Below are 26006 nucleotides of genomic sequence, written 5' to 3' on the forward strand. Positions count from 1 at the left end.
TTATCGCTATCAACTAAACGCATCGTCATTATTATTGCTACTATCATCATTGTCATTTTTATTTATTGCAGAGTGTTGACATTGCCACTACCATCCTGCCGGTAGACAAGCGGAAATATGAATTGATTCTCGCAGTCCCGTGTATAGAGTACTGGTTAAAGCACTCGACTGGGGATTAGAGGGATGAAGTTTCATTCCCGATGGAGACAAGATTTGTATTTTCATGATGATGTCACGATGAAATCATTTGAGTGACAGCTAAAGTGAGACCGGACGCCAGGATTATGAGCCATTAAAGGCTTTCGTCTTAAAACTAGATTAAGGTTTGCAGCAAGTTGTAGCGTTCTTCAAAATCTCCCGCGTCGGAAGTGCCGACATTCTCAGCGTCGGTGCCTGTAGCGCAAAACCACGAGCATCTCCCTGAGGCCCGGACTTGTAGCAGAGCAGTGCGACATGAGGCGGTGAGAGAACAAGATTGATTTCGCCGGAGTTGACAAGTCGGGTTTCGTCTTTGAGATTGGAATGGAGAAATCGGAAGGCAGCCTTGCTGAAATAATGGGGCCTTAGTCATGCGTACCATGTGCCACGTAGGCAAACCTGCATGGCTTGATTGAGGCGGAGATTTGGGCCTGTGTCGACTGGTCTTTTACATAATGCAGACGTGTACTGCTTTATGCTGACGAGTGCATATGGAATAATGAAGGCGCAATTAAAATAATGCTCATTCAGGGAGAAGCGAATGGATGCGAACGAGGCACCTGAAGTGTAGCCAGCAAGAGGGAGCCGTTGAGGCTTTCAGTGTCATGAACTTCAAAACAGCTGAAATGTGGCCGATATTCTCAACACTACACTTATCACGCCTCCACTTATGTATTTATTCACGTTAAATAGCACACGTGTTATACGACACCAAATCTCAAAACATAGCAGCTCTTACAATAACCTTCTGCAGCCGTTTAATTAAAAATGAAAAGAATATGTCACCATCAACACGTTTTCAAGCTTTGGTGCTTATATATTTTAATGTGAAATATTAGCCTTGTATTGATGCCTTTGTATAAATTTCAATACCAAGTGCAAATATAGGATGCCCCATTAAATTTGAGAAGGGCACGAAAAAAATTGTTTATGATACAATTCGCTTTTTTTTGTCGCATGACGCACTATTTCCTGACACCTGGTGACAAAAAACACCACTTCAGATCTCTTATTACTATTCCTGATTGGAAACAATTTCTCCTCTCTACCTGTTCATACGTGCAATGTTTAGCAAAAGCAGAGGCGTTCAGTGCACTCACAGTTTATTAAGCGATTCTAGCTCTACAGTTTTCCCAAGCCCTATTTCTTTTTACGCAACCTTTCTTAAAGTCTAGCCGATGATAAAAATATTAGATTTCATGCTGCCAAAGGCTTCCTGAAATGATGGTGCCAATTAAAAATGCAGCGATACTTTCATAAACACATTCAAGACACATTTCAACGTACTAGAAAGCTGCGCTCTTGATTTAATCACCACCAACGCAGGCAATACAGATTTTTGATCGTGCAAAAGACGTCTCTATAGGAGTAATAAAATAATAAGTAATATTTTTGAGACAGGCCGCCAACATTTAGATACACACGTCAGGTATGCAATTGCAGATAGCTGTCGAAATGGGCTTTTAGTTTGGCATCAATCGTTTTTCGACTTCGAGAAATTTTGCCAACGCAGCTCTCAGGAATTTTACGTCGTTATAGGCGTTAGTTTGCCTAAATATTTGTCCATATTCGCATATCCATATTCGCCTCTTTCCTTAGAGAAATAAATGCTGTTATTTATCGATATTTTTATTTAGCCTAGGGAAAACGGTAATAAAGCCAATAAGTGCCCAGCCAAAATTATGCGATTTCGCGCACGCCAGCCAACATCAGAATGAATTTATTCATATGCGGAACCACAGCATTCGTATTTAATGGGCATTGAAGTATGACCTCAGCAACTAGATAATTTCCTTTTTTCTGAAGCAGATGGGCACGTAATGAAAAATAGTCCTTATATATCTATTTCACGATATATAGGTAATCGAAGTTACTGACATGACTTAACAAAATTAAAATTATACATCTGCAGAGTTTGTAACAGGCATACAGATTGGTGTTGCAAGTAGAGGTTTACGGAACTAAAAGTAGAGTTGTTTTGTCATTCAATTTCAACACCACAAGCGCATTCATAAGGGTAAATAAACTAAAGAAGCGCGGGACATACATCAAAATATTTCTTCGATCAGTGTATTGATAGCTTCTCTTCTGAACAGAATTCCTTAACACCAGCTCTTTCATTTTTTTTGTTTTATATTGCATCAAATTTTTACAAGCCCTCATGTAGCAAGACCTCTACCCGCTCCTTAGACGTAGAAATCAGCAAATAAAGAAGACATTCATTCGCTTACATTCCATGCGCTCTGATACTTGTACAGCCTTTGTTCATTCTCCCAGATAAAGCGCTCTGCGGCGGCCCCAAAGAAGCTCGAAATTGCGTTGAGCACTAAAGTGAAACGAACTCGCATATTCAGAAACCTCTGTGGGGAACCTTCAATCTCAGCGCATGGTGGTAGCATCTGTGGCTTTTTATCATGGATCGGTATCATTTTCGCAATGACGTCGCGACTCGCAAGCTTTTCAAACATATGATAATTACAAACGTCACAAAAATATCGATTGCATTGATATTATACTTAAAGACTGGAAAATTGAGCTAAACCCTAATTGCCATTCGTGGAAAAGTATATTGTATATTTGTTATGAATTATGGAAGACGAGCAGTTGAGAGATTTTTGTTTTCTGGCTGTAAAATATTCAAGTCAGATAATATTTTTATGTAATAGAAATGCGAGTAACGTGACACATAAGTAACGTGACACATTTCACTATCCAGTGCTATTACAAAACAAATTGTCTCACATCTCTGGGTAAATAGTTAGGGCTATTGAATACTGACACAGAGAACACCACTTTGATTCTGGCCACGGTGTTACAGCTATGATGGAGTCAATTTCCTATGAAACTGTGATGACTATTTATGATGCCAGTGCAGCAAATGAAACGCTGGTGGTAAAAATTGTCTACCACTCAGCGCTGTGATGTTCCTCATTTCTAACTCACCAGCGAAGGTATCCTTTATAAACCATAAACCCAAATAAATTTTGTTACCAATTATTTACATCCTCTGCTCGAGAAATGCATCCGTCATATCTTACAAATGACCCCAGTTTAGTTGAAGATTCCGCCAATTAATGTCCTAACCTCATCTGACCAGTAGGCTCCAGCAGCCTATGCTACATTTGACTACCTCGAAGGGTTATCCGCTGCACTTTTCAATTATCGCTACATTTCACGTACTCATTCCATGCCCTGCTCACATCCCTTCTTCTCCTTCCTTTTAAATTAAGCTATTGTTTACTTTTAGACTTTCACATCTTGTTTTGTCTCTAATATAAGAAACATAACTTTCCTTATCTATCGCATGTTCAAGAAAGCTATAATGACATAGTTGTTACCTCCAATAGTTTCTTAATAAACAATGGGATATCCACAAGAAAGCTAAAACTGACAGATAGGCGGATACGACCCCCGAATACAGACAAGAAGTCTCTAAAGTACAGCCTAAAACACTCTCATTCATATTAGCACTTCAGCTATTAAGTCGAAGGTAATTCTGACATAAGCAGAATTAATAGACATCCTCGAATTCGCTGCGGGAGAGAATTGGGGCAATTAGAAATAAATAAAACCTTTATGCAATCACTCGTTATTGGCAGATATAAAACGCGATCTCGAGATTGTAAATTTCTCAAAATTATTCTGCTGCAGAAAGCTGGTATTTGTAACAAGGAAACAAGAACAGCCTCATGGAACGAGCATCCTTCTAAATAGTGAAAAAAAGAAGAGGCAGTAAAACCTTTTTGTCCTTACTTTGTATCCAAAATGATATTATTCTTAATAGGCTAGCCACAATCACCAGGATGAACACGTATTGTGGCGCGAGATTTCAATGCTAGCAGACAGTCTGGCAATAAATAAAAAGAAACATGAACTCTGTCGAATTTTCAGAAACTGCGCAGCATTAGGATAAAGCCTGTGGTACGACCCACACACTCCCACATGAATTGGCAATTAAATTTTCAGGGACAAAAATTCTCACTTGCCATTTTTCATGTGCATGTCAGAGGATCATGCAAATTTTCCTCACATAATACAAGCGCCAAGTACTCGTACAAGCACGTCGCTTTCCGCAAATAAGGCTCGCGTTTCGAACTGAAGCGCCTTCAAGAGACACGTTGGCCGATTACGTATGACCAAACCAGGAGCATGAAATAGACTGCATGGAAAGGGTAAAAAAAATAAAGCACACTATGTCTTCCCGGTACTCTCATTATATGGAATAAACAGCATGGCAGGAAATCTCACAACACCACAAGGATGCCTAAATCTATATGTGGAATAAACGCAACTACTATTATATAAACGTATATTAAACCGATTAAAGAAATTCGTAATAATATCACAACCTTAACCAATCCAGCAGTAATTCACAATCTAACAGCTAAACGAACCCAAGCACTCAGCGTGGCAACGTAGCCATACCAGGCACTATATAAGGGACACAACACGAGCTCGCCGTCGATGTTACATCCTAGGGTTGGTATATGGCTCTTGATCCTGGGTGGGGACCAACAGTCCATGGCGTGCGTCGACCTTCCCAGCCCACTATATTGACCGCCTTTGTGAGGCCAGTTCAGAGCAAGAGACCGCAATCTGCCAATCCTCTAGATCAGTGAGAAGCAGCCGTAATGTCCTCTTTGTGAGGTCATATGAAACACACACCGACCAGGCTATAGAACGACGTCGTAAAGCTTTCGCTTTGAAAAGGGCTTCTGGCTTAGTTCGGCCATCGACAAATGGGCACAAGAAAACACCTACACTAATTTAGCTCGTGCAGCAAGATACGCGAGCAATCATCCCCACTTCTTTTCGCCATTGAATCTACAGGTAAGGCTTCTGTGCTGCGTTACCTGCGCTTCTATCCTAACAAAATCCCAGTAGCAGCAAGAGACTGCTATCTTCTTTGCCCTTTCGACGTGCAAGCCATGTGCTATCTCGCTCTCTCATTCAGTCTGAGGCATGGAACTACACTGCACTAAGAATCAAGCTTATAGCACATCACATTCTTACCGTACTGCCGGACATCGTCTTTGCTGAGCCCCAACCAACCCCCTTAAACGGAATGGAGGCCGCCAAAGCCTCATTGTGAGAATACGTTAACTGCGTTGGTGAAATTTTGGAAACCCCAGTCGATGTCAAAACAAAATACTGACATCTCCGGTACCCAGGCCTAATAAAAAGCATATATATCACGCCAATCTAAAATCACAGCCTGAAAACTGGAATACCTTACCCATTAGGATCTCATTCAGCAGCTACAGCTATGCATGCTTATTCAGTAGAATACAAGCTATCCTATCTCGTATAATGTGGCAATGGAAGAGACCGCATGGAGCCATCAGATCTCGAGACATAACCAAAAAGTGGTAAGAAGCCTAGCTGTAAACTTTCTGCTTGAATGCGAAGGAAGGTCTCACTAGTTGAAAAAAGGCTCGGCTCTATAGCTAGCGAGACTAAGAACGATACCCACCTAAGCAGAATATTTACAGCATTCTCAAAAAGGGCTTTTTTTTTTGTAATACCTAATAGAGCTCTCGCAATTGTCCCCAACTGAGGGAAATTATATTTAACACCTATAAGGCCATCATGTTATTGTCTCGTAGGAGAAAAGCAGTAAGCTGTATTTGCTACTTCAGTTGAACTATATGCGCGATCATTTTAAGATGCTTATATTTTCATTCAGAGGTGCGAGATTACTTTAGGTTAACTTCACGACGGAGCTGCGTTTCCATTTATCAAAATCCTCAGGTATTTGTCGGTTCGCTTTGGAGCTCAGCCTCCACACCTCCAATGAAGCTTTCGGACGTAGTTATATTGTTAGACTGGCCATTCTGATGTCGTGAAATTCACAAGAAGGCTTTGATGAAACTACGGGCGACTCACCCGTGCTTGCACCGCAAGGTGCATTGGAATGATCATAAGTGATTGTTTCATTTTTTAACATCACAGCATTCGCTGCTTGCACCAAGCTCTATTCGAAATGATGCCAGCATGTTGCTGCGTACCCTTCTGCGGCAAGCGCACCGTCGTAGACGCGCACGGAAGCAAGGTATACGCGTGTATGCGACCGCTCGTTGGCAATCCTAATCGGCTTTATAAGCGTCTCTTGCATCATGTAAAGCAGTACTTCACGTCCCTCTGACTGGCAGCTAGCTAACAGAACGTGCTATCACCTAAAACTGCAAGGTTGTTTCGTGTGCTGTGGAGGCACGTTAGCTTGGATAAGATTATGCTTCGATGGAGGACACGGGAAAAGAAGCAATGCATGTATAACCAACGCTATAGTTCAAATACGTTGTTTGAAATCTTTTGTACGTAGGTTGCATTTAACATTGTGTACTTGATTTAAGACAAGGGGATGATTACCGAAACTACTTCCCACAGTCGTACGAAATGGTAGTGCTTGGTGCAGAGAGCAATACGGTTGTCTAGTGCGCCTGCGGTGCGTGTTTCACGCTGCAAAAGCGGTTGCAAAACCCGCGGCGTCTAGTAAAGCAAGAAAAGATGACATCCCACTAGTGTGTTGTAATATGCTCACGTTCAGCCCGTTTCGAAAGATGTTATCACGTGATAATGCATTCGAAAGTCTGGTCCGCGTCCGGAGCGCGCACCTCAGGATTTCATTCTGTGCCTTCATACCTATCAGCGCGGCCGATAAAATAACGAAGCGTGCGCTTCAGTTTTGTGTGTTTTGTCGAGTCAGCCGATGGTTCGCTAATTGACAGCCAACTGAAAGTCATTTGATTTTGTAAATATGCCGATTTCTTGTTTATTCCCTCTGTCAGATAGTAGACATTTGAAGCCTTAATCTCATATGAAAGCGCTGTTATGGGAAGCTTCGAGGAACTCGGAGGAAGAGGAACTCTGCTGAAATGACAATAAATTTGAAACGTCAACTCACATTACTGCGAAGTGTCTGTGCTTGGTGCAACTGGCTTTGTTCATAAAGTCAGATTTATATTACATAATACTGTTATAAAAATTTAGGGGGACACTTAAGCTTCGCCGTTAAGGGTATGACGCGATAGTGTCTCTTTCACACACACACGATGTTTTCTTTCTTCACGTTTTAAATTTTTAGCTTTTATTTATTTATATTTATATCATTTTCTTCTTTATTTTATATAATGTTTTTATATTTTTATACACCAATACTCAGGGTCAGCAAAACAATCGCCTTTATACTCTGAGTAATTTGACACCTCTGAACACATTCTTCAATTATTTCAATTATTCACTTACGGATTCTAAATTTTCTTCATTAGCATCACCAAGCACTGGTTTTTCATTCTAGCATTTTGACACCTTTAAACCCTCAGTTTTCATTTTTTTCTTTATTTCATCAATTGATAAATTATTTACAAATATTTTATTAACTCATCATCGCCTATCGCACACCAATCAATCTTCACTCACTGGAAGCAGAAATTACCATTACACATTTTTTTTTTACGCAGCTCCCGATTATTTCCGAGACCCGTGCCAACTACTGCGACGACGGCATAGGCAGGAAAGTGCTAAGCGCCATTCCAACTTACGTCAAATTACGCACAATTCTTTCATCTCAAAATAAATTGCATCCTCGCTCATTTCATCATCATCATCAGCCTGATTATACCCACTGCAGGGCGAAGGCCTCTCCCATATTTCTCCACTTAACCCGGTTCTGTGCTAGCTGCATCCACTTGACCCCTGCGAACTTCTTAATCTCATCCGCCCACCTAACTTTCTGCCGCCCCCTGCTACGCTTTCCTTCCCTTGGAATCCAGTTTGTTACCCTAAGCGACCATCGGTTATCCTCTCTTCGCACTACATGTCCTGCCCATGTCCATTTCTTCTTCTTAATTTCCACTAGAATGTCGGTAACTTGAGTTATTTCTCTGACCCACTCTGCACGCTTTCTATCTCTTAATGTTACCCCTAGCATTTTTCGTTCCATAGCCCTGTGGGTTGTCCTCAACTTAAGTAGAACTCTCTTGGTTAGCCTCCACGTTTCAGCCCATAGGTGAGTACAGGCAAGATGCAACTGTTGTATATTTTCCTCTTGAACGATACCGGTAAGCTGCTAGTCATAATCTGCGAGTGCTTGCCAAATGCACTCCATCCCAATCTTATTCTTCTTGTTATTTCATTTTCATGGTCCGGATCAGCGGTTACTACCTGTCCTAAGTAGACATATTCGCCTACTACTTCCAATATTTCGCTACCTAATGTAAACTGCTGTTCCTTCCCGAGGCTGTTGAACATTACCTTAGTCTTCTGCATATTGATTTTCAAGCCTACCTTTCTACTTTTTCTGTCTAGGTCATAATCATTATTTGCAGCTCATCCCCCGAGTTGCTTAGTAAGGCAATGTCATCAGCAAATCGCAGATTACTGAGGTATTCTCCATCTACCCTTAACCCTAACTGCTCCCATTCCAAGTCTGAATATTTCCTCTAAACAAGCTGTGAATAGTACTGGGGAGATTGTGTCTCTTGCCTAACACCTTTCTTTATGGAAATTTTGTTTCTTTATGCAGAACTATGGTTGCTGTGCAGCCACTATATATATCTTCCAGTACTTTCACGTACGTCTCTTCTACCCCCTGATTTCGCAATGCCTGCCTCACCGCCGAGGTTTCAACTGAGTCAAATGCTTTTTCGTAATCAATGAATGCTATGTATAAGGGCTGGTTATATTCCGAGCATTTTTCTATCACCTGATTGATGGTATGGATATGATCGATAGTAGAGTACCGTTTCCGAAACCCTGCTTGATCCTTTGCTTGATTGCAGTCTAAGGTTGTCCTGATTGTATTAGCGATTACCTTAGTAAATACATTGTACGTAACAGACAGTAAGCTGATTGGTCTGTAATTTTTAGGGTCCTTAGAGTCCCCTTTCTTGTGAATGAGGATAATGTTTGCATTCTTCCATGGTTCCGGTACCGTCGATGATACCTTTTCACCAACAAGTATCTACCAGTGGGATGAGCGACGGTAAGGCGCAAACCAGGCAAACTCGCGATCATCTCTCATAGTCGTTCAAGTAAATAGCAAAGGCACAAAGACAAAAAAAAATTCTGCACATTACAAAACTGTGGATACTGCACCTGGATAGGGATGACGCTGCGCGGATCGACGAGGGGCCCATGCCATGCACGACTCGTAAAGCAGTTTGTATCTGCGCTCGGCAGCACGGCCGGTGGGCCCCGCTACGCCTCGGCTGTCAAAATATGCTTCTTCGCGTTGCTAATAGACACCACAAGGGACAGAAGAGAGGTCCAAGCACAGCACACTAGGTTACAACGTGAAAATCGCGGACAGAACTGCGGGCGCTTACGGACGGACACGAAGCGAACCAAAGCGAACGGATGGAGCGAAAAAAATATGGCTGCCAGCGGGGAATCAGCGTGCCGTTCATGGTTACCAGACTTACTTTTGTAAAGCCTCTATTCCTGGTGCAATGAAGAGATCGGCTTTAATTGTTAAATGATTGCGGCAAGCGAGTAAGATAGCCACGGAGCGGTACTGGAGAGGTGAGAATATATTAAAGCGTCCTGCCGGCATGAACCGATTTCAACATTCAAATCATAGGGTGAGCTACGTCACGTGACTGTCAAAGGCGCCAGTATGTCCGCTCAGCATTCAGAGGAACGTCGGCGAAACGTAAGAACGTGCTTGTGGCACTCCCGTGCCTTCAAGTATTTACCACGTAGTATGAGACACTTCCTCACTGCTTCCCTCGCACCGAATAAGTATTGCCTCGCAATTGTGGAAGCACGCTGAAACAGCGAAATAAGCTTTTTCCAAAACAAGTCTTGTGATTACAGTCAACAGTAAACCAGAAAAAGGTTTTCAGTGATGTTGATAACGAACGAACGAGAAATGGGTTTTAGCAACAAAGGCTTGTAAAGGATTCACAGTCCAGTACGACCACAGTTATTACAAACGAAATTCTGTCAATGACTTTTGTTCGCCGTTATTCCTTTTCAAAATCAATATTGTTTGCTGATTACATTTTTTATACTCTTGCGAGGTTTATTTGTAAATTTAGCTCTGCAAATTTAGGTCTGTGAGGTTTATTTGCAGATTTACCACAACAAAGCGGACAGACTCATTTTCCTCTTCTTCTTCCAATACAGGACCGCGGGAAGTGCGTGGCAGTGCGTGACACTGCCCTCTTTGCAGACGATGGCCGGTGGTCGAGTCAAAGTTCGTCAATTTGATAGCAGTACTTCATGCGGGCCACGTGAACTACTTAAGTATTCCGAGAACGGCGACCTTGGCTGGTCAGATGAGAGTCTGCGAAGTTGAGTGCGCTGAGGAGTTCCAGTATAACGAAAGGGCTAGTATACTGATGCACCAGTTACCGGGAGGGGCCGTGCTTACACAATTGCGTCCAAAGCCACGGCAAGTCACCAGGGACTAAATTAACATATTGGTGAAGCATGTCTTAACGTTGTTTGTAGCGGTTTTGGGAGGATAGAGCGCGAAGTCTAGATAGTTGATGTGCTTCTACAGCGAACTAGAGAGTATTCGCTAGTGAAATTGCAGCTGGGAGTGAAAAAGGTAGCAACGTGTCTAGAGTACTTCGAAGTCGGGCGTAAAGTAAAAAAAAAACAGACTGCAGCCTGTCGTTTCGTGCCTAGCAATATTAAAAGCGTGTGTTATAAACGGGAGGATTTCATCTCAGTTTTCGTGGAGGGACTGGACATACAGTGCGAGCATATTGCCAAGGTTACGATTTCTCCGTTAGGTGAGACCATTTTTTTTGTGGGCGGTAGGGATTTGAATGACTAAAATGGCTTGAACAGAGGTGAAGAAGATCTACAACTTATGCCATAAGCTGTCGCCCACGGTCACTTATTAACGCACGAGGAGGTCCATGACGAAGAATGATGGCACATACTAGAATAGCCGAAACATTAGAAGCATTGGCTGTGGATATGGCAGCAGTTTCACACTACCGCGTAAAGTAGTCTACGCACACGATAACCCAGCGGTTTCCGTTAGTGGAACGGGGAAACGGTCTTAAAAGGTCAATACCCGCCTTTTCGAATAGGGTTCGTGGCGGGGTTATAGGCTGCAGGGACGCGGCGGAGAGCAGTTTGGTTGCTTGAAACGCTGGCACTCTAGGCAGCTGGCCGCATAACGTTGAGTAGTTTGACGCTCCTTCGGCGAATGAAAACTTTTCTTAGTCCTGTGTAATCTCCTTGCAAAACCTAAGTGTCCAGCCGCCGCTTCATGATGCATTGCTCGACGCATTTGACATCGAAGACTTGTAGAAAATATCACAAGAAACCGTGCACCTACTGACGAATAGTTCATGTATAGTAGACCATGACTTATGTAGAATGAGGTCTAACCGTTTCAAAAACTTGCTTCGCAAAAAGCGGCGCGAACTCCTTGTCGTTCCGCCATGCAAACTTGAATTCAGCAACATCGGGGAAGCTTGGAGGAATAACATAAATAGATTCATCCAAGATTTCATTGTCGCAGTCAATAGTTTCAAGCGGAAACCGTGACAGGCAGTCAGCATCACCGTAGTTACGACCACTGTTAAAAGACACAGTAAAATTGAATTCTTGGAGGCGAAAATCCCACCGCGGAGCCGTCCACAGGGGTCACGCAGGTTTACAAGCAAACATAAGGAATGGTGGACCATCACAATTTTAAATGCATATTCATAAAGATATGACCGAAAGTGTTGTACACCGAAAACAACGGCTTATCATGTCTGTTCAGTTACTGTGTAAATACGCTCGGCGTTGCTTAAAGAATGACTTGCATATACAACGACTTGTTCATTGGCATCATGGCGCTGTATGAGCACTGCGCAAACTCCAACTGCGCTGCCGTCAATGTGGAGTTCTGTTGGAGCTGATGGGCAGGAGTGGCGTAGCACAGGTCCTCATGTCACAATATTTTTTTTTTCAGAAATAAAATATATAAATAAGAAATACAAATAAATACATAAAAATATAAATAAGTGTGCCTTATCAATCAGTTCAGTTCAGGCGTTCAGTCGTGTCCGACTCTTCGTGACCCTATGGACCATGTCACGCCACGCTTTCCGGTCTCTCACTATCTTCTTAACATCACACAGCTTCATCTGCAATACCTCGAGGATGCCATCTAACCATCGCGTTCGCTGCCTACCCCTTCTCCGGCGACCCTCAACTTTTCCCAACATCAAATCTTTCTCCAGCGACTCCTCTCTTCTCATCGGATGACCAAAGTAGCTGAGCTTTAACTTTAGAATTTGACCCTCCAATGAGCAGTCAGGGTTTATGGTCGACAATATCGACTGATTTGATCTTCTGGCAGTCCAAGGAACTCTCAAGAGTCTGCGCCAGCACCACAATTCAACCGCGTGAATTCTTCGGCGGTCAGCCTTTTTCACAGTCCAACTCTCGCATCCATACATCACAACTGGAAAGACCATAGCACGAGTTATACTGATCTTGGTTGGCAGACTAATGTCTCTGCTCTTTACTAGTTGGTCAAGGCTAACCATTGCTCTCTTTCCCAAAAGCAGGCGTCTCCTAATTTCATGGCTGCAGTCTCCTTCCGAGGTAATGTTGGCGCCCAAGAACAGTAAATCTGTCACAGCTTCCACTTCTTGTCCATTGATGCTCCAGGACTTGATAGGGCAAGACGCCATGATCTTTGTCTTTTTAATGTTCAGTTTAAGCCCAAACTTCTCACTCTCTTTTTGTACGCGCATCAGAAGTCTCTTGAGGTCCACTTCACTTTCTGCCATTAAAGTGGTATCATCCGCATATCTAAGGTTGTTGATACGTTTTCCAGCAATCTTCAATCCAGCTGAAGACTCGTCCAGACCGGCCTTCCTCATGATGCACTCTGCATATAGGTTAAATAGGCAGGGCGACAGTATGCAGCCTTGCCTCACCCCTTTCTCAATCGGAAACAAATCAGTAAGACCATGCCCAGTTCTGACTGTGGCCTCTTGCCCTTCATACAGGTTCCTGAGGAGACAGATGAGGTGAATTGGAACTCCCATCTCTTGGAGAGCTTGCCACAATCTGCTCTGATCAACGCAGTCAAACGCTTTCGCATAATCAATAAAGCAGAAGTAAATGGGTTTCGGAACTCTCTTGCTTTTTCCATGATCCAGCGAAGGTTGGCAATTTGGTCTCTAGTTCCTCTGCCCTTGCGAAACCCAGCTTGCACGTCCGGAAGCTCCCGATCCACATACTGCTGCAGCCTACCTTGCAGGATTTTTAACATCACCTTGTTAGCATGCGAAATAAGCGCGATCGTGCGGTAGTTGGAACAATCTTTGGCACTGCCTTTTTTTGGAATGGGGATGTAAACTGACCTCCTCTAATCCCGTGGCCACTGCAGGGTTGTCCAAATCTTTGACATAATGTATGCAGTGTGTTAACAGCGTCGTGGTTGAGGGTTTGAAGCAACTCAGCTGGAATACCATCAATTCCGCTAGCTTTGTTCTTAGCAAGGCTGACTAGGGCCCATTCGACTTCACTCTTCAGGATACCCGGCTCTAGATCACTAATCACAACCGTCTTATGTTGGGTTTGCACATCCGGGTCCTTCTTGTACAGTTCTTCTGTGTATTCCTGCCACCTCTTCTTTATCTCTGAGGCTTCAGTGAGGTCCTTGCCTCGTTTGTCCTTTATCACGACCAGCTTAGCACAGAAGCTTCCTCTGATATCTTTGATTGTCTTATACAGAGCTCTCGTGTTCCTTAATTGGATGTTGTCCTCAACTGCTTGGCACTGTATGTTCAGGAAGGCATTCTTATCTCTCCTTGCTATTTTCTGAAGATCCGCATTGAGAACCTTGTATCTTTCTCTTTCCCCCATACCTTTTGCCATCCTCCTTTCCTCAGCTATTTGCAAAGCCTCTTCAGATAACCAGTTTGCTTTTTTGCATTTCTTTTGCTTTGGAACTACCTTAGTAGCAACTTCTTGTATTATATCAAGAACATCAGTCCACATCTCTTCGGGCTCTTTGTCTTCTAGATCTAATTCTTGAAATCGATTCCTCACTTCCACAGCATATTCTAATGGAATTTGATCCAGATCATACCTGAAAGGCCTTCTAGTTTTCTGCGTTTTCGTCAATCGAAGCTTAATTTTGGCAACAAGAAGCTGATGATCGGTGCCACAATCGGCCCCAGGCCTTGTTTTTACTGCTTGTATAGCGCTTCTCCATCTCTGCCGGCAAATAATATAATCGATCTGATTCCTGTACAACCGTCCGGTGAAATCCATGTGTACAGGCGTCTCTTGTGCTGTTGAAAATGAGTATTCGCTATGGTCAGGTTGTTTTCTTGACAGAACTCTGCTAGCCTGTGCCCAGCTTCATTTGGCTCACCAAGGCCGGACTTGCCTTTAATTCCGGATATTTCTTCACTCCCGACCTTAGCATTCCAGTCTCCTATGAGAAAAACGACGTCTGATGATGGGGTGCGGTCTAAAAGGCATTGTAGGTCCGCATAAAATCTCTCAACGTCAGCTTCTTCAGCAGCAGTGGTCCGTGCATAGACTTGGATAACTGTTATGTTGAAAGGGTGACCTTGGATCCGAAGTGAAATCATTCGGTCGTTTTTGGGGTTGTACCCTAGCACTGCTTTGCCCATTCTTCTGTTTACTATGAGAGCGACCCCATTCCTTCTCTTGGATTGGTGCCCACAATAAAAGATATAATGGTCGCCGGAGTTAAATTCTCCCATTCCGGTCCACTTTAGCTCGCTGATACCCAAGATATCAATGTTCAATCTGTCCATTTCTCGCTTGACGATATCCAGTTTACCTTGCGTCATAGATCTTACATTCCATGTTGCTATGTGATATATCTCCTTGCAACATCAGACTTTCCGGTCGCTTCCCGACACATCCACAACTGAGCGTCCTTTTGGCTTTAGCCCAGCCGCTTCATTCGTCCTGGAGCTACTAGGAATCGCCCTTTGTTCATCCCCAGTAACAAGTGGGACGCCTTCCAACCTGGGGGGCTCATCTTCCGGCGCCATATCGATAATGGTATTGTGACTGGCCATAGGGTTTTCTTGGCCGGAAATACTGGAGTGGGTTGCCATTGCCTTCTCCAGTGAATCACATTTTGTCAGAACTCTCTGCCGTGACCTGTCTATCTTGGGTGGCCCTACACAGCAGAGCTCACGACTTCATCGAGTTTCGCAAGCCCCTCCGCCAGGACAAGGCAGTGATCCATGAAGGGGGCCTTATCAGTATATATATATATATATATATATATATATATATATATAATATATTGTAATTAATAAGGAATAAATAAATGCGCCTTTTAAATTTTATAACGCACACCTTTTTGTAGAAGTCAAGAGAGTATGCCAGGTCAGCAAGCTTAGGAACAAAACTCTGGAAACAATGGAAATAGGCGCAAAGCGCGCAAACCTCCTGAGCTGTTTTAACAATTTCGGCGGTTTAATGCAAGGGATTGCTTCAATCTTTTTCGCATCGGGCATAATCCAATCCTTCCGCGCACAACTGTATCCGTGAATCTTCCGAAGGTGGCTGTAGCATTATATAGTCCACATGGTATCTAATTAAATTCATACTGTTCATCTGGGGTGATTAATGCCGTCTTTTTTTATCTTTCGCGTGCATAGCAATCTGCGAAGAGCCTCATCGCATGTCAGCTAAGAAAAAATAGGAGGTCAATGTATGCACTCAAAGGCATTTAAAATAAGTGGAAGAGTATACATGCCCGTCATGGTAACAGTATTAAGCCGTCTATAATCGACACAAAAAAATTGGAGGACGCTTAAGCTTCGCTTTTAAGAATGGAACGCGATAGTATTATCGCGCCCCGTTCACACCGTCTACTCATTTGCTTGTCGTTCCTTTGAGTGACACAAAGACGTAGTTCACATGATACAACACTCGTTAACTTGTCCAAAGCATGACTGTTTGGTTATTAGGTGTTCTGACACGTGATTCTGACATTATACAATTTTGTATTGTGTTCTGCATGCTGCAGATATTCTTGCCACTCGCTTAACTTCGTGTTCTGTAATTCTGTAATTTACATACTCATAATTATTTTTATAGGCCACAATACACTACTCTAAGGGACATTTCTGAGACAACACCGCAATCAATAGACGCGCCTTTGTCCATTTCAAACCGGGCTAAATACAGGAAATAGCAATCCGTGGTGGCGAGTCCCGAGAGTAATTGAATACCGCAGCATGTTTCACCAGAACTTCCACTAAACCGTGACCCTCACTTGTTGGCAGGGATTTGTTACCCATGGCAAGAACGTTTGTCTTATCGAATTCTGAGCTGCGGTAGACTGGTAATTTTCCGTGCACAGCACTGCCACTGATTCAACAGCGTCTTCGTCAAAGTAGGCAAGTTTTAGGCCACGTGGTAATACAACAGATTCATTAGAGCAGTTAGTCGTCCACAAAGAATGACCATCCTGACTGAGATGATGCAACTAGAAATCAGAACAGTTTCCTTCACGCAGTTGAGAGTAAGTGGCTTAACTAGAGTGTCAAACGTATCACTGGCACAACTTGAACTAAACACTGCTGACATTACAGGAATGACTATGTCGTCCAAAACCGAAAACGTGGTATGATTGGTCGGCGAATTCTCATATAAGGCATATTCAATATGAGTACTCACAAAACTCTCTTCGTTGCAAAAGTCGAGAGTGGCCCCACATTGTTCCAGAAACAGAGACCAAGAATGATGTTCTGCGTGCATCGAACAAGTACTGCGAATTCAGTTCGTAATGTGTGGCGAGCGGTTACAAGGTTCACGGAACAGACACAAGGTGGGTTGAGCAGTTCACCACCAATACCACAGAATGTCGCCGCACTATGCCAACAAACCATAATATTACGACCAATGCAGTTTTTAAAGCGAAGCTTATAATAGGAATGGTTGCACCTCTATGCACCAATGCCAATAGCACGTAAACCGTCCACAAAAACTTCAATTTGGTTCTTAAACATCGAAACTCATAGACGCATAGGTTAGCTAGAATCATTAGCGGCCTCACCTCCATCGGCCGTATCAATTTTCCGGAGGTGGCGATCATCGTCGGGGAGAAGGTGAGCGTCATAGGCGCTATGATTGTGATGTCAGACTGCAGTCAGAGGCCGGTGATTCGTTTCGGTTCAGCGCCGTTCTGTGCTCTTGTCGGTTAAGTGTTTTTATGTACTCATTTCGGCCAGGTGTTCTATATAGATCATCAATGTCAACGGGAAGGCTTGTACGGGAGTTAGCAGCTCTCGGCGATATTGCTGGTATGAACGGTGATTGCGGCACAAAACGCGAAATGTGGCTTATCATTCCACAGGCAGAACACACCGGCGGCTCATGCTCACGCGATGAATAAGGTTCATCTCCGTTTGAGTTAAATGCTTCATGGTCTAGATATAGTAGATGAGGCGGATGACAGTGCTCGCTGTTGTAGGCGTTGATAGTGAGAGGCTGGATGGTCGGGCGATGAGCAGCAGGGGAATCGGATGACACATGGAGGTGTAACAGAGGGGGGCATAACAGGCAGAAGATAGACTATTACCTTCCGAGGAGGTGCCACTGTAGGTGGATCTGACGTGACCCCAATATCTTGATACCTCCGAAGCTCTTCGCGGGCGATCTGTCGAATTGCATCTGTCTTGCACATCACTTCAGCCACATCCACACTGGTGGTAGTCGTAACTATCGGCAACCAACCAAAGATCGGCATGATTCGGCGTCGGTTCTCACCTTTAAACGTGCGACAGCATCGTGTTACGTCCGCGGTGGCATTCAAATCGTGCTTGCTGATGAGCAAGCTCTCCACATCATCCACTATTCCATTGAGCAGGTGGCCCACTTTGTCCTCCTCAGTCATCCCGAGCATTAACTATTCTGCACAGCTTGAGGACTTCTATGTAAGTTGTGCAGATCTCGTCCTGTACTTGCGTTCGATGAGCCAGAGTCTGTTGGGCGCTTTCTTTGAGCATCGGCACCGCCAGATCCCGCTTTCACTTCTTTCATGAAGCGATCCCAGGTGGTAAGGGATGGTCCATGCGTCAAATCATGTTAGCGCTTCATGAAAAAATACCACTTCGCCCACTTGGTCTTCGCATCCCAGCAGTTGTATTTGCTCATCCGACTAAACTGGGTGAGCCAGTCATCCACGTCTTCCACAGGATTGCCATGAAAGTATCAGGGTTCCCGTAAGGCTGTGTGGTAGTGGGTTGAGCTGCTGGCACTAGCCACGTCGGAACATCTGTTTGTGCCATTACCGTCCGGCGGGGGGGGGGGGGGGGGGGTCGCCAGCTATTCTTCTGCGGTGTAGAAGGGGTTCCGTGGTGATCTACCCCACAAGCTCCACCACAGTTGTTACGAGGTTTATTTTCAGATTTAGGTCTGGATGTTAGCAAACCACAGCGCACAGACTCAGCTTCCTCTTTTTCTGCCTCTCCTCTTCTTCCAACAATACATGGCCGCGGGAAGTGCTTGAGATGCGTGACAATATAAGAGGAACAGTTGTCACTGTACATGCATTGTTACAAAAACTTAATATTCGAAAAGCTTGCTTTCTCATTATCAATTCAAATGTATTTTCATCGGGATTTTTTACAAGCGTGAATTTCAACGTCAATTTTGTTGTTATTTTAAGCAGCATCCTAGCATGGCGTTCAAAGGGTTAACAGCCACAAAGGCACACTCGTAAGAGCTATGTTGATATCACTATCGCAGAAGGAATTAGGTGTTCTGAATAAATTATAAAAAATGTGCACACTGTCCGTTGCGCATAACCCTGGGCACGTGCAGATTTCTTCCATTGATGTGTGTTCTCGCCTGCGTATTTTACACTATATAGAATAAGACGAATAAGTTCTGCCCACTATCATGTTTAAGGCAGTGCTCGCTATCTGTGCCCGTTTTTCACTTGCATATCAGCACGTTTCACGTAAACGATGTCATTTCCTATTGGCCCATTTATGTTAGAAATGTCATACTTTTCGACAAGCATTGAGCGAAAAGTGTTCAGCTGGAAGTTAAAAAGGTGTCTAATTTTGGTTCGTAAGCATTTTGAAAATTTACAAAATATGATTTATTTTATGGCGTTAGACAAAATGCACAGAACTCGACTATCGCAAGTAGCTTTGAGTGCAGGAATGCTCTTGAGTTCATTTTTAACACCTTTGCAACCTACAATGCTGTGAACCGGCAATTTCTATTGCGTTATCGAAATTAGAGGGGTCACAAGTGCGTATCGTAAATTTTACTTTAGGCCCTAATGTAAATTTGGATAATTTAGTCAATTTCTGTGGACAAAAATTGCCGCTGGCCTAAAAGAGCTAAGTCAGGATATTGAAATCAAAATCAGTACTAGTTGTGAAAGAGGCGGAATAGTTTGCAGTTATTGTCACGCCTTCTTCTCCGTCGCCTGAGATCGTAGCTTTGCTAATTCCCCATTGGCTTTTCGGGAATTCCCATATCTTCTTAAGCGCTCTCCGCTTCATTTGCCTAATTGCTTCGTTTTCAAGGTGACCTATTTCGGTCTGATGAGTTGATTCGGCTTTAGACGAGAGTAGCTAGGGCTCGCTATAAGTGTTGTTGCCTCATCCATGGAATAGAGCTAGACTCAACGCAGATCTTTGTGCATATATATGTGCATTCGCATGCAAGCGGCTGCTCCACGGATTATATTCCCCGCTGAGCCGTAGCAGCTGAAGAATACTGTGAATTCGCCGTGAGGCGCATAGCTGAGTATTTTGTCAGGTGCGGCGCTCCGGAGAGACTGGCTATATGAACCGGTATGAATCAGGTTTGGTAGGTGTGTGAAGAAGAGAAGAATCAAGTGCCATCTGCTCGATGAAATATCGAAAGTCGCCTGTTTGTGCAGCTTCGTGCTTTATCTATAAATAAATGCTCGGTAATGCCTAGTCTAGACGCACTCAAAGTTTTTACATTTCGCCTAATATTTTATTACGGCGAGAGCCTTTAATGGCTCATACTGTCGACCATTTCGCGAGAAGTGTCACTTCTTCGCGAGATTCCGCGGTATATCGCGAGATTGTACTATGAGGTAAATAGTTAAAAATAAATACATAAACCATGTCTCCACTGGGAATCGGACCTTCAACCCTTGGATCCCTAGCCTATCGCTTTAATCAACTGCGCAAAGCCTAGGATCGCGAAACAACCATCATATTTCCCCTTGTCTACCGTATGGGATTTCGCGACTGACAGATAATGCGCCTTTACTTTCCTGTGAACACAATTATAAAACGGCGGGTGAACTTTAATGTGTTCAATGAAATGCTTGTTGTGCTTGTTGTTGTTGCGATTGTACGCAAGGAAAAAAAGAATTCACGGGTATGCTACTGGCTCTGTAGCTGAGCCACCCCCCCCTGCTTCGTGTGGGCCGAAGATAAAATAGAGAAGAAAGAGAAGGAAGAGGGAGGAAGACGCGCGTCACAACAGCCGTCGTCCACCACCGAAGTGGTGGCTGGTGCAGTGACGGCCTACAACAGATACAAACCCGGTGGCAGACTAGCCACCGCCGCAAGCGGCAGTGAACTCCCAGTCCCAGCCCCGTAGCGCCAGGAGCAGCCACCCTCCCTCTCCTTGTCATGTTCGACAAGGGGCGCGTGACGTACCATCACGACTGGTCATGACGTCACGAAGCAATTCATGCATATACAGAGCTAACCCCGCCGGGCGTCCGATCCAGACGTCCGTGCGGCGCCTTTCTTGGCACCCTTTCAAACACCGCGCCACACAGCAAACACAAACAGGCCCTGATGTCTAGGAGGCGTTAGTACGGCAGGCATCAGCGATGTTTCAAATTGATTTACAGGGATAAAAATGCGCACTGCCTGCCTCAATTACCCGCGGACACTTGTGCCGCGCCGTAAAGGAAGGAAAGAAAATGGTAGTGAAGCAGAGGAAAATAGAGGTGCAGTAGTGGAGGGCTACGATCCACCGCCCAATAACGGTTTTGGCCTTATCGCACTTAAGTGGTCCAAAGTGCCACAAGATTTCGGCGGGGCATATAGTTCGAATGGCGATTTTCTTAATATTTTTGGTATCTTGTGTGGCATGATGATTGGATTGCGTAAGATTTGAAAATTAAATTTTGTGCTGCGCTAGTACTGAGTAAATAAAGCACCCACTGAAAGCGAACCGGCTACGATTTTTAGTATACTCGGCTGATAAATATACAATATTGCATGATATCCCGAAGAAGGAAATTATGAAGTGCTCTGATGCGCACTAATTTTGATTCTGCACCTTGTCCTGTGCTCATGGCGAAAAATTGTCTGCAATCTAAATCGTATGGGAGCTTTTCTTTTGTTTTTGAAAATGAACAGCAAAACCTGCAACGCTGCACATGGAGGATCTGAGGTATATTATTTCTACGGTACAATTACAAAAGAAAGTAAACGTGTTGAAGGAGACACATTCATTTACTCCAAATATTTAGGGAAAGGAAAATCTCTCAGTTTAATTTATGGCTTCGTGGTGGCCATCTGCTATGCACTTCTAGAAAGCGAAGACAGCACTCCCGCCCAAGCCGTTCGGTGTGTCCATAAGCCTTGGCCTTCGGCAAACGGTGAATATTGGACCTGATGCTCCGGAGAAAGCATTCATTCCATCTTCGCATTCATTGTGGTGTCCAGCGTTTCATGTCCCAATCCTGTGTCTGTGTTCATCGTCACATCATGCATTGGATTTCTAGCAATCGATTGCGACGATCGCTCGGTGGCACCGGGTAATGCTACGAAGATGACGAAGCGGGCAGTGGCGCGGGGCGGAGCGCTCGCGCCAGGCCCGCTGGCCATTAAAGCATATTTTATCGGCATGTCATCACGTCGTTCTGTTTCTGTTGTGTCGCCGTGTTTCATCGCTTGCCATGCCAACACGTAACAATATGTTTCCTAGTTCAGTGGAATTAACTATTGATTTCAACTGAAATGATATGTCCTTAAAACGCGTAGATTTTCACAAAATAATCTAAAGTCTGAGACGTTTCCTTGAACGGTTGTAATAAGAAAAAGCTTTGTTTGATGTAGAGGGGAGTGGTGTTAAGACAAAGTAAAAAGTTATGCGCAACATATCCCCTTTTCTCGCTTTTGTTCTCAAGCAGCTATTTGGCGCCTACATTTGTGTTGCTGGTGGGCCGCTATGTATAGGTGACAACACCACACACTTAAAGACCTGAGCCATTCTTCATACCAACAGAAGTGTTTGTCATGGGGAAAATAAAAAGAAGACCATTTCGCGAGGACTATAATACTCTTAACACTGTTTAGACTACTTACGAACTTCGTGTACAGTTTGAGCCAACGTATTATTGCCCCCATACACCTCTTCAAATGGGGTTAAATCATCCATCAGTTGCTAGTTATAAAGGAGGCACATTGATAAACCTGCCACGTTGCCACCTTGTTCCGACGACCTCGAGTCTACTGCGCGTAGGTGATATGAGCGCATCTTTAATTGCAGAAACGTTTTTCATTGCAGATATTTTGCAGATTCCTTTGGCTCCACCTTCAAGCTAATGATAATGCGTTAATCCCTGTCTTAAAGACCGCCTTGATGATTTATATCCGCGTTCATGTACTCAGCTAGTTTCTTAATATCCACTCATACTGTATGGTAGTATTGTATCAAAACTGATACTTGTACAGCAAAAGTTTTTTGTGACAGAACGCATTCACGATTTCTTGCAAATTTAGAAGTGCATATTATAGCCAGTGAGAGTGAGGACGCGATAACAGCGTAAATTTCGCTCATTCGGTCGATTGGTCTGTTTGGAAAGCAGGCGGAAGAGGTTAAGCGAGCGATCGCGCCAATGTCAAGCCCATGGCCTGCCTGCCTACTTTTAGGCGCTTAAGCTCTCATACTCGCAGTGACCATCCATCCGTTACATTGAAAGTCAGGAAGAAGAAGAAGTTATGGAAGGAACTAGCTGGCATTTGGCCGAGCACTAATTGGACGAAGGGCTTCCTGACATTACGTCTGGCAGAAGCTGCCAACTCGAGCCTCTCTTTTCATATGGGAGGGTGATGTCAGAATCAGCCTGCCAAGACCTTGCATTCACGTTATTCCTAGGCCACGTTCATACGGCTCGGTTAAAGCGGGGCTTTATACGTCCGACTGGTAGCTTACGCTATCGCATCATCGCGAAGGTGCGAGTGAGTGGAGGTCTTCGAACCTCCATGCAATAGAGGCTTTCGCCTCATCGCAGTTTAGGGATCCAAAGTGACCTCTAGAATCCTACTGTTCTAATGCTACTCTTAACTTTAAAACCGAGTCAGGCAAAGCAAGCCCACTTTGTTTTAGGCCTAGTTTGGTGAACAACACATGAGATTTTAAAACCTTTGCTTCTGTGTTCTTTTTTGTTGCGAAAGCAACAGTACGCCAGCAGCTTCGTCTCTTCATCGCGGTCGCCCCTCTGCCGTGGCGCCCACACCACGAATGACATTGAGCCAAGAGGAAGAAACAGCTGGTGATAGCAACTCGGTAGTAGCTACCCTGGTAAAGGCGAACGACAACAGCGAGTTGCCCGAACCTAAAGCTTTCGCTCTCCATCCGGTTCAGCAGCGTTCAACCCCTCTAACGTTTTTTTTGGCAGGCCCCCAAACATATATGGGGACATAGCGGGGAAATATCCTCGTTCCTCAATCATAAAAACAAATTAGTACGCAAGCAGCCGTTTTCTTTAATCCTATGAAGAATAATATTAGCATGAAACTGCGGTTTAAAGGGCTTGTAATATATCTCAAGCAGCAGGCAACTCAATTAAAGACATGGACATCACATTTTGGACTTTTTATTCATCTGCATACTTTTTTTCTACTGCGAAGTAGAAAGAATAATATAATGTCTCATCCCCCAAGACAGGAATTCCTAAGAAAAATCAGAAATCCTTCAAAAGTACAAAGAAAAATCAATAAGGGAGATAGTTGTGTTGGCTTAAAGAATATTCGCAGATAAACACTTTATAACACAGGAAACGAAGTTGCAGTAATAAAGCTTGGGTTCTCTGTGACTAAAAACTATTCCACGAAAACCTCACCTTCTACATTTTAAAGCAATAACGAAGGCTGAAGTGAGGACATCGAGACAAAAGCTCGACTTAGCAAACAGATTCGGCAGTCATCAGTTCTTTCTAGGTTACTCGAACCAAACTGACCCAAAACAGCTCCTCACGAAGAACATTTTGCGCCACTCGTTTAAAAGCCACACTCAATGCTTACAACCAGCTACCGAAAGCTTATCGTAAAAGATGCCTTGTAGTTTCAGATTTCAGAAAATAATTTTTCATGGTAATCGCTCTGACGAGGGCGCACTGGAGAAAATAATATATCATAAGTAGTGGTGCCGCCGCACAAGCATATCGTGATGACCCGAAACATGCACTTATATTAGCGGTGTATGAGGGTGGACTTTCTACGTTTGGCCGAAGGATATACAGGTGATGTGATGGAATATCATTTTTAGCGATAGGGCATATATAATAGCAGAACCCATAAGCAGTTGTAGGCAAATCATCGACAGGCTGCCACGCGAGCAGGTATGTGAAACTACTTAAGATTGGTTGTGCTACGTTTTTGAGCGCACATTATTCCGCCGTAATGGTTTCAGTGGCACTTGCTAAGAAAGCAGTTTGGAGTAAGCACACAGAACAAAATTTGTACTCAAGTGATCCTGATAAAAGTATTGTTCTGTATCAACATCCTGGAGAGGAGACTGCTGTAAGACGCCCCATTTATTGTACGGAATGAAAGAAACGTGTTCTTTCAACAAGGTCTCCAAATGATTGTAAAAAGCGACGGAAAATGGTAAACTGCAATGACAGTAAACATGTATGGAGGCAGAAAGACGACAGGCAGAAAGATGATAATGTTATTACCCTCCATCAAAAATGGTCGCGCTTGTCGATTGCTGCCATTTGCTTGTCAAGGGTGTGATTCAGACAAAACATTGCTTTAGTCTGTCAATATTATTTCCTAAAATAGGCGACAGCTCAGTTTCGTCTCCATGCGATAGAGAGCTTGACAATCCGGACACTGCAAATTCCATTAGCCCAACTGAGAAGAGATCGATAAAGAGAGGACACTCCTAATGGCCCAGTGGCCAAACTTGTAGTTGATTCTTCGGGGGGGGGGGGGAGGGGGGGGGGCAAACATAGCAAGGAGCTACTTGCACTTTCTGTCCAAAGCTCAAGTAGTTGTAATTGTAACATGTGCCAAGTCCTGCCGGGATCCGAAGGCTCAGCACGTTTATTGCGTAACATTACCGGGCTCATGCTCGCCGCCTAGGGAATGTGTGTAAGGCTGTGTACAGAATTTGAGTACAGAAAGTGTCGCCAGTGCCTGTACAGATGCTCAGAAGTGTAACAACCACACGCGTTATATCGTTGTGATACCTCATGACGGGTAACTGCACTGGAATTATTTCTAACAATATTATCGCTACTTGTGAATTTTAGTTTTTATTGCCATAGCAATACAGCGCCAGGTTTTGAGCCTTCGCATATCCCCAGCGGACGCCACGCTTGACCTTAAAGAGCCGAAGAGGAGGAGGAGGAGGAGGAGAAGAAGGAGAAGGCTGGTAACTTACGCTCTCGCGTCATGCTCTTAAAGGATGAGCTTAGGTGTTCCCAATAATTTAGCGCCTTACATTTATAGGGCGTTTAGGGGAATAATGTAGCAGGCAAAAGAAGCTTCCACTGTTGCTATCGCAAGTCAACTAGGTTTAACCAGAGTTAAATACCATATATTTTTTATCTAATTTAAATGCGGTAGACAATGTCTCACAATATTGATGAG

General features: G+C 43.9%; 1 protein-coding gene across 2 annotated transcripts in view; it reads right to left on the reverse strand.

Moving 5' to 3' along the window:
* LOC146173801 (female-specific histamine-binding protein 1-like) overlaps positions 1-2586 on the reverse strand; it is a 73842-nt gene extending 71256 nt beyond the window's left edge. For both annotated transcript variants that reach the window (XM_084584291.1, XM_084584293.1), the window contains exon 1: positions 2430-2586. In XM_084584291.1, coding sequence (XP_084440417.1) covers positions 2430-2546 — 117 coding nt within the window. In that variant the 5' untranslated portion in view covers positions 2547-2586. The remainder of the gene's footprint in view (positions 1-2429) is intronic.
* Between the last annotated feature and the right edge of the window lie 23420 nt (positions 2587-26006).

This window comes from Amblyomma maculatum, chromosome 11, assembly GCF_055883805.1.
Source record: "Amblyomma maculatum isolate TAMU_Amacu chromosome 11, ASM5588380v1, whole genome shotgun sequence".
Classification (NCBI taxonomy): Eukaryota; Metazoa; Arthropoda; class Arachnida; order Ixodida; family Ixodidae; genus Amblyomma; species Amblyomma maculatum.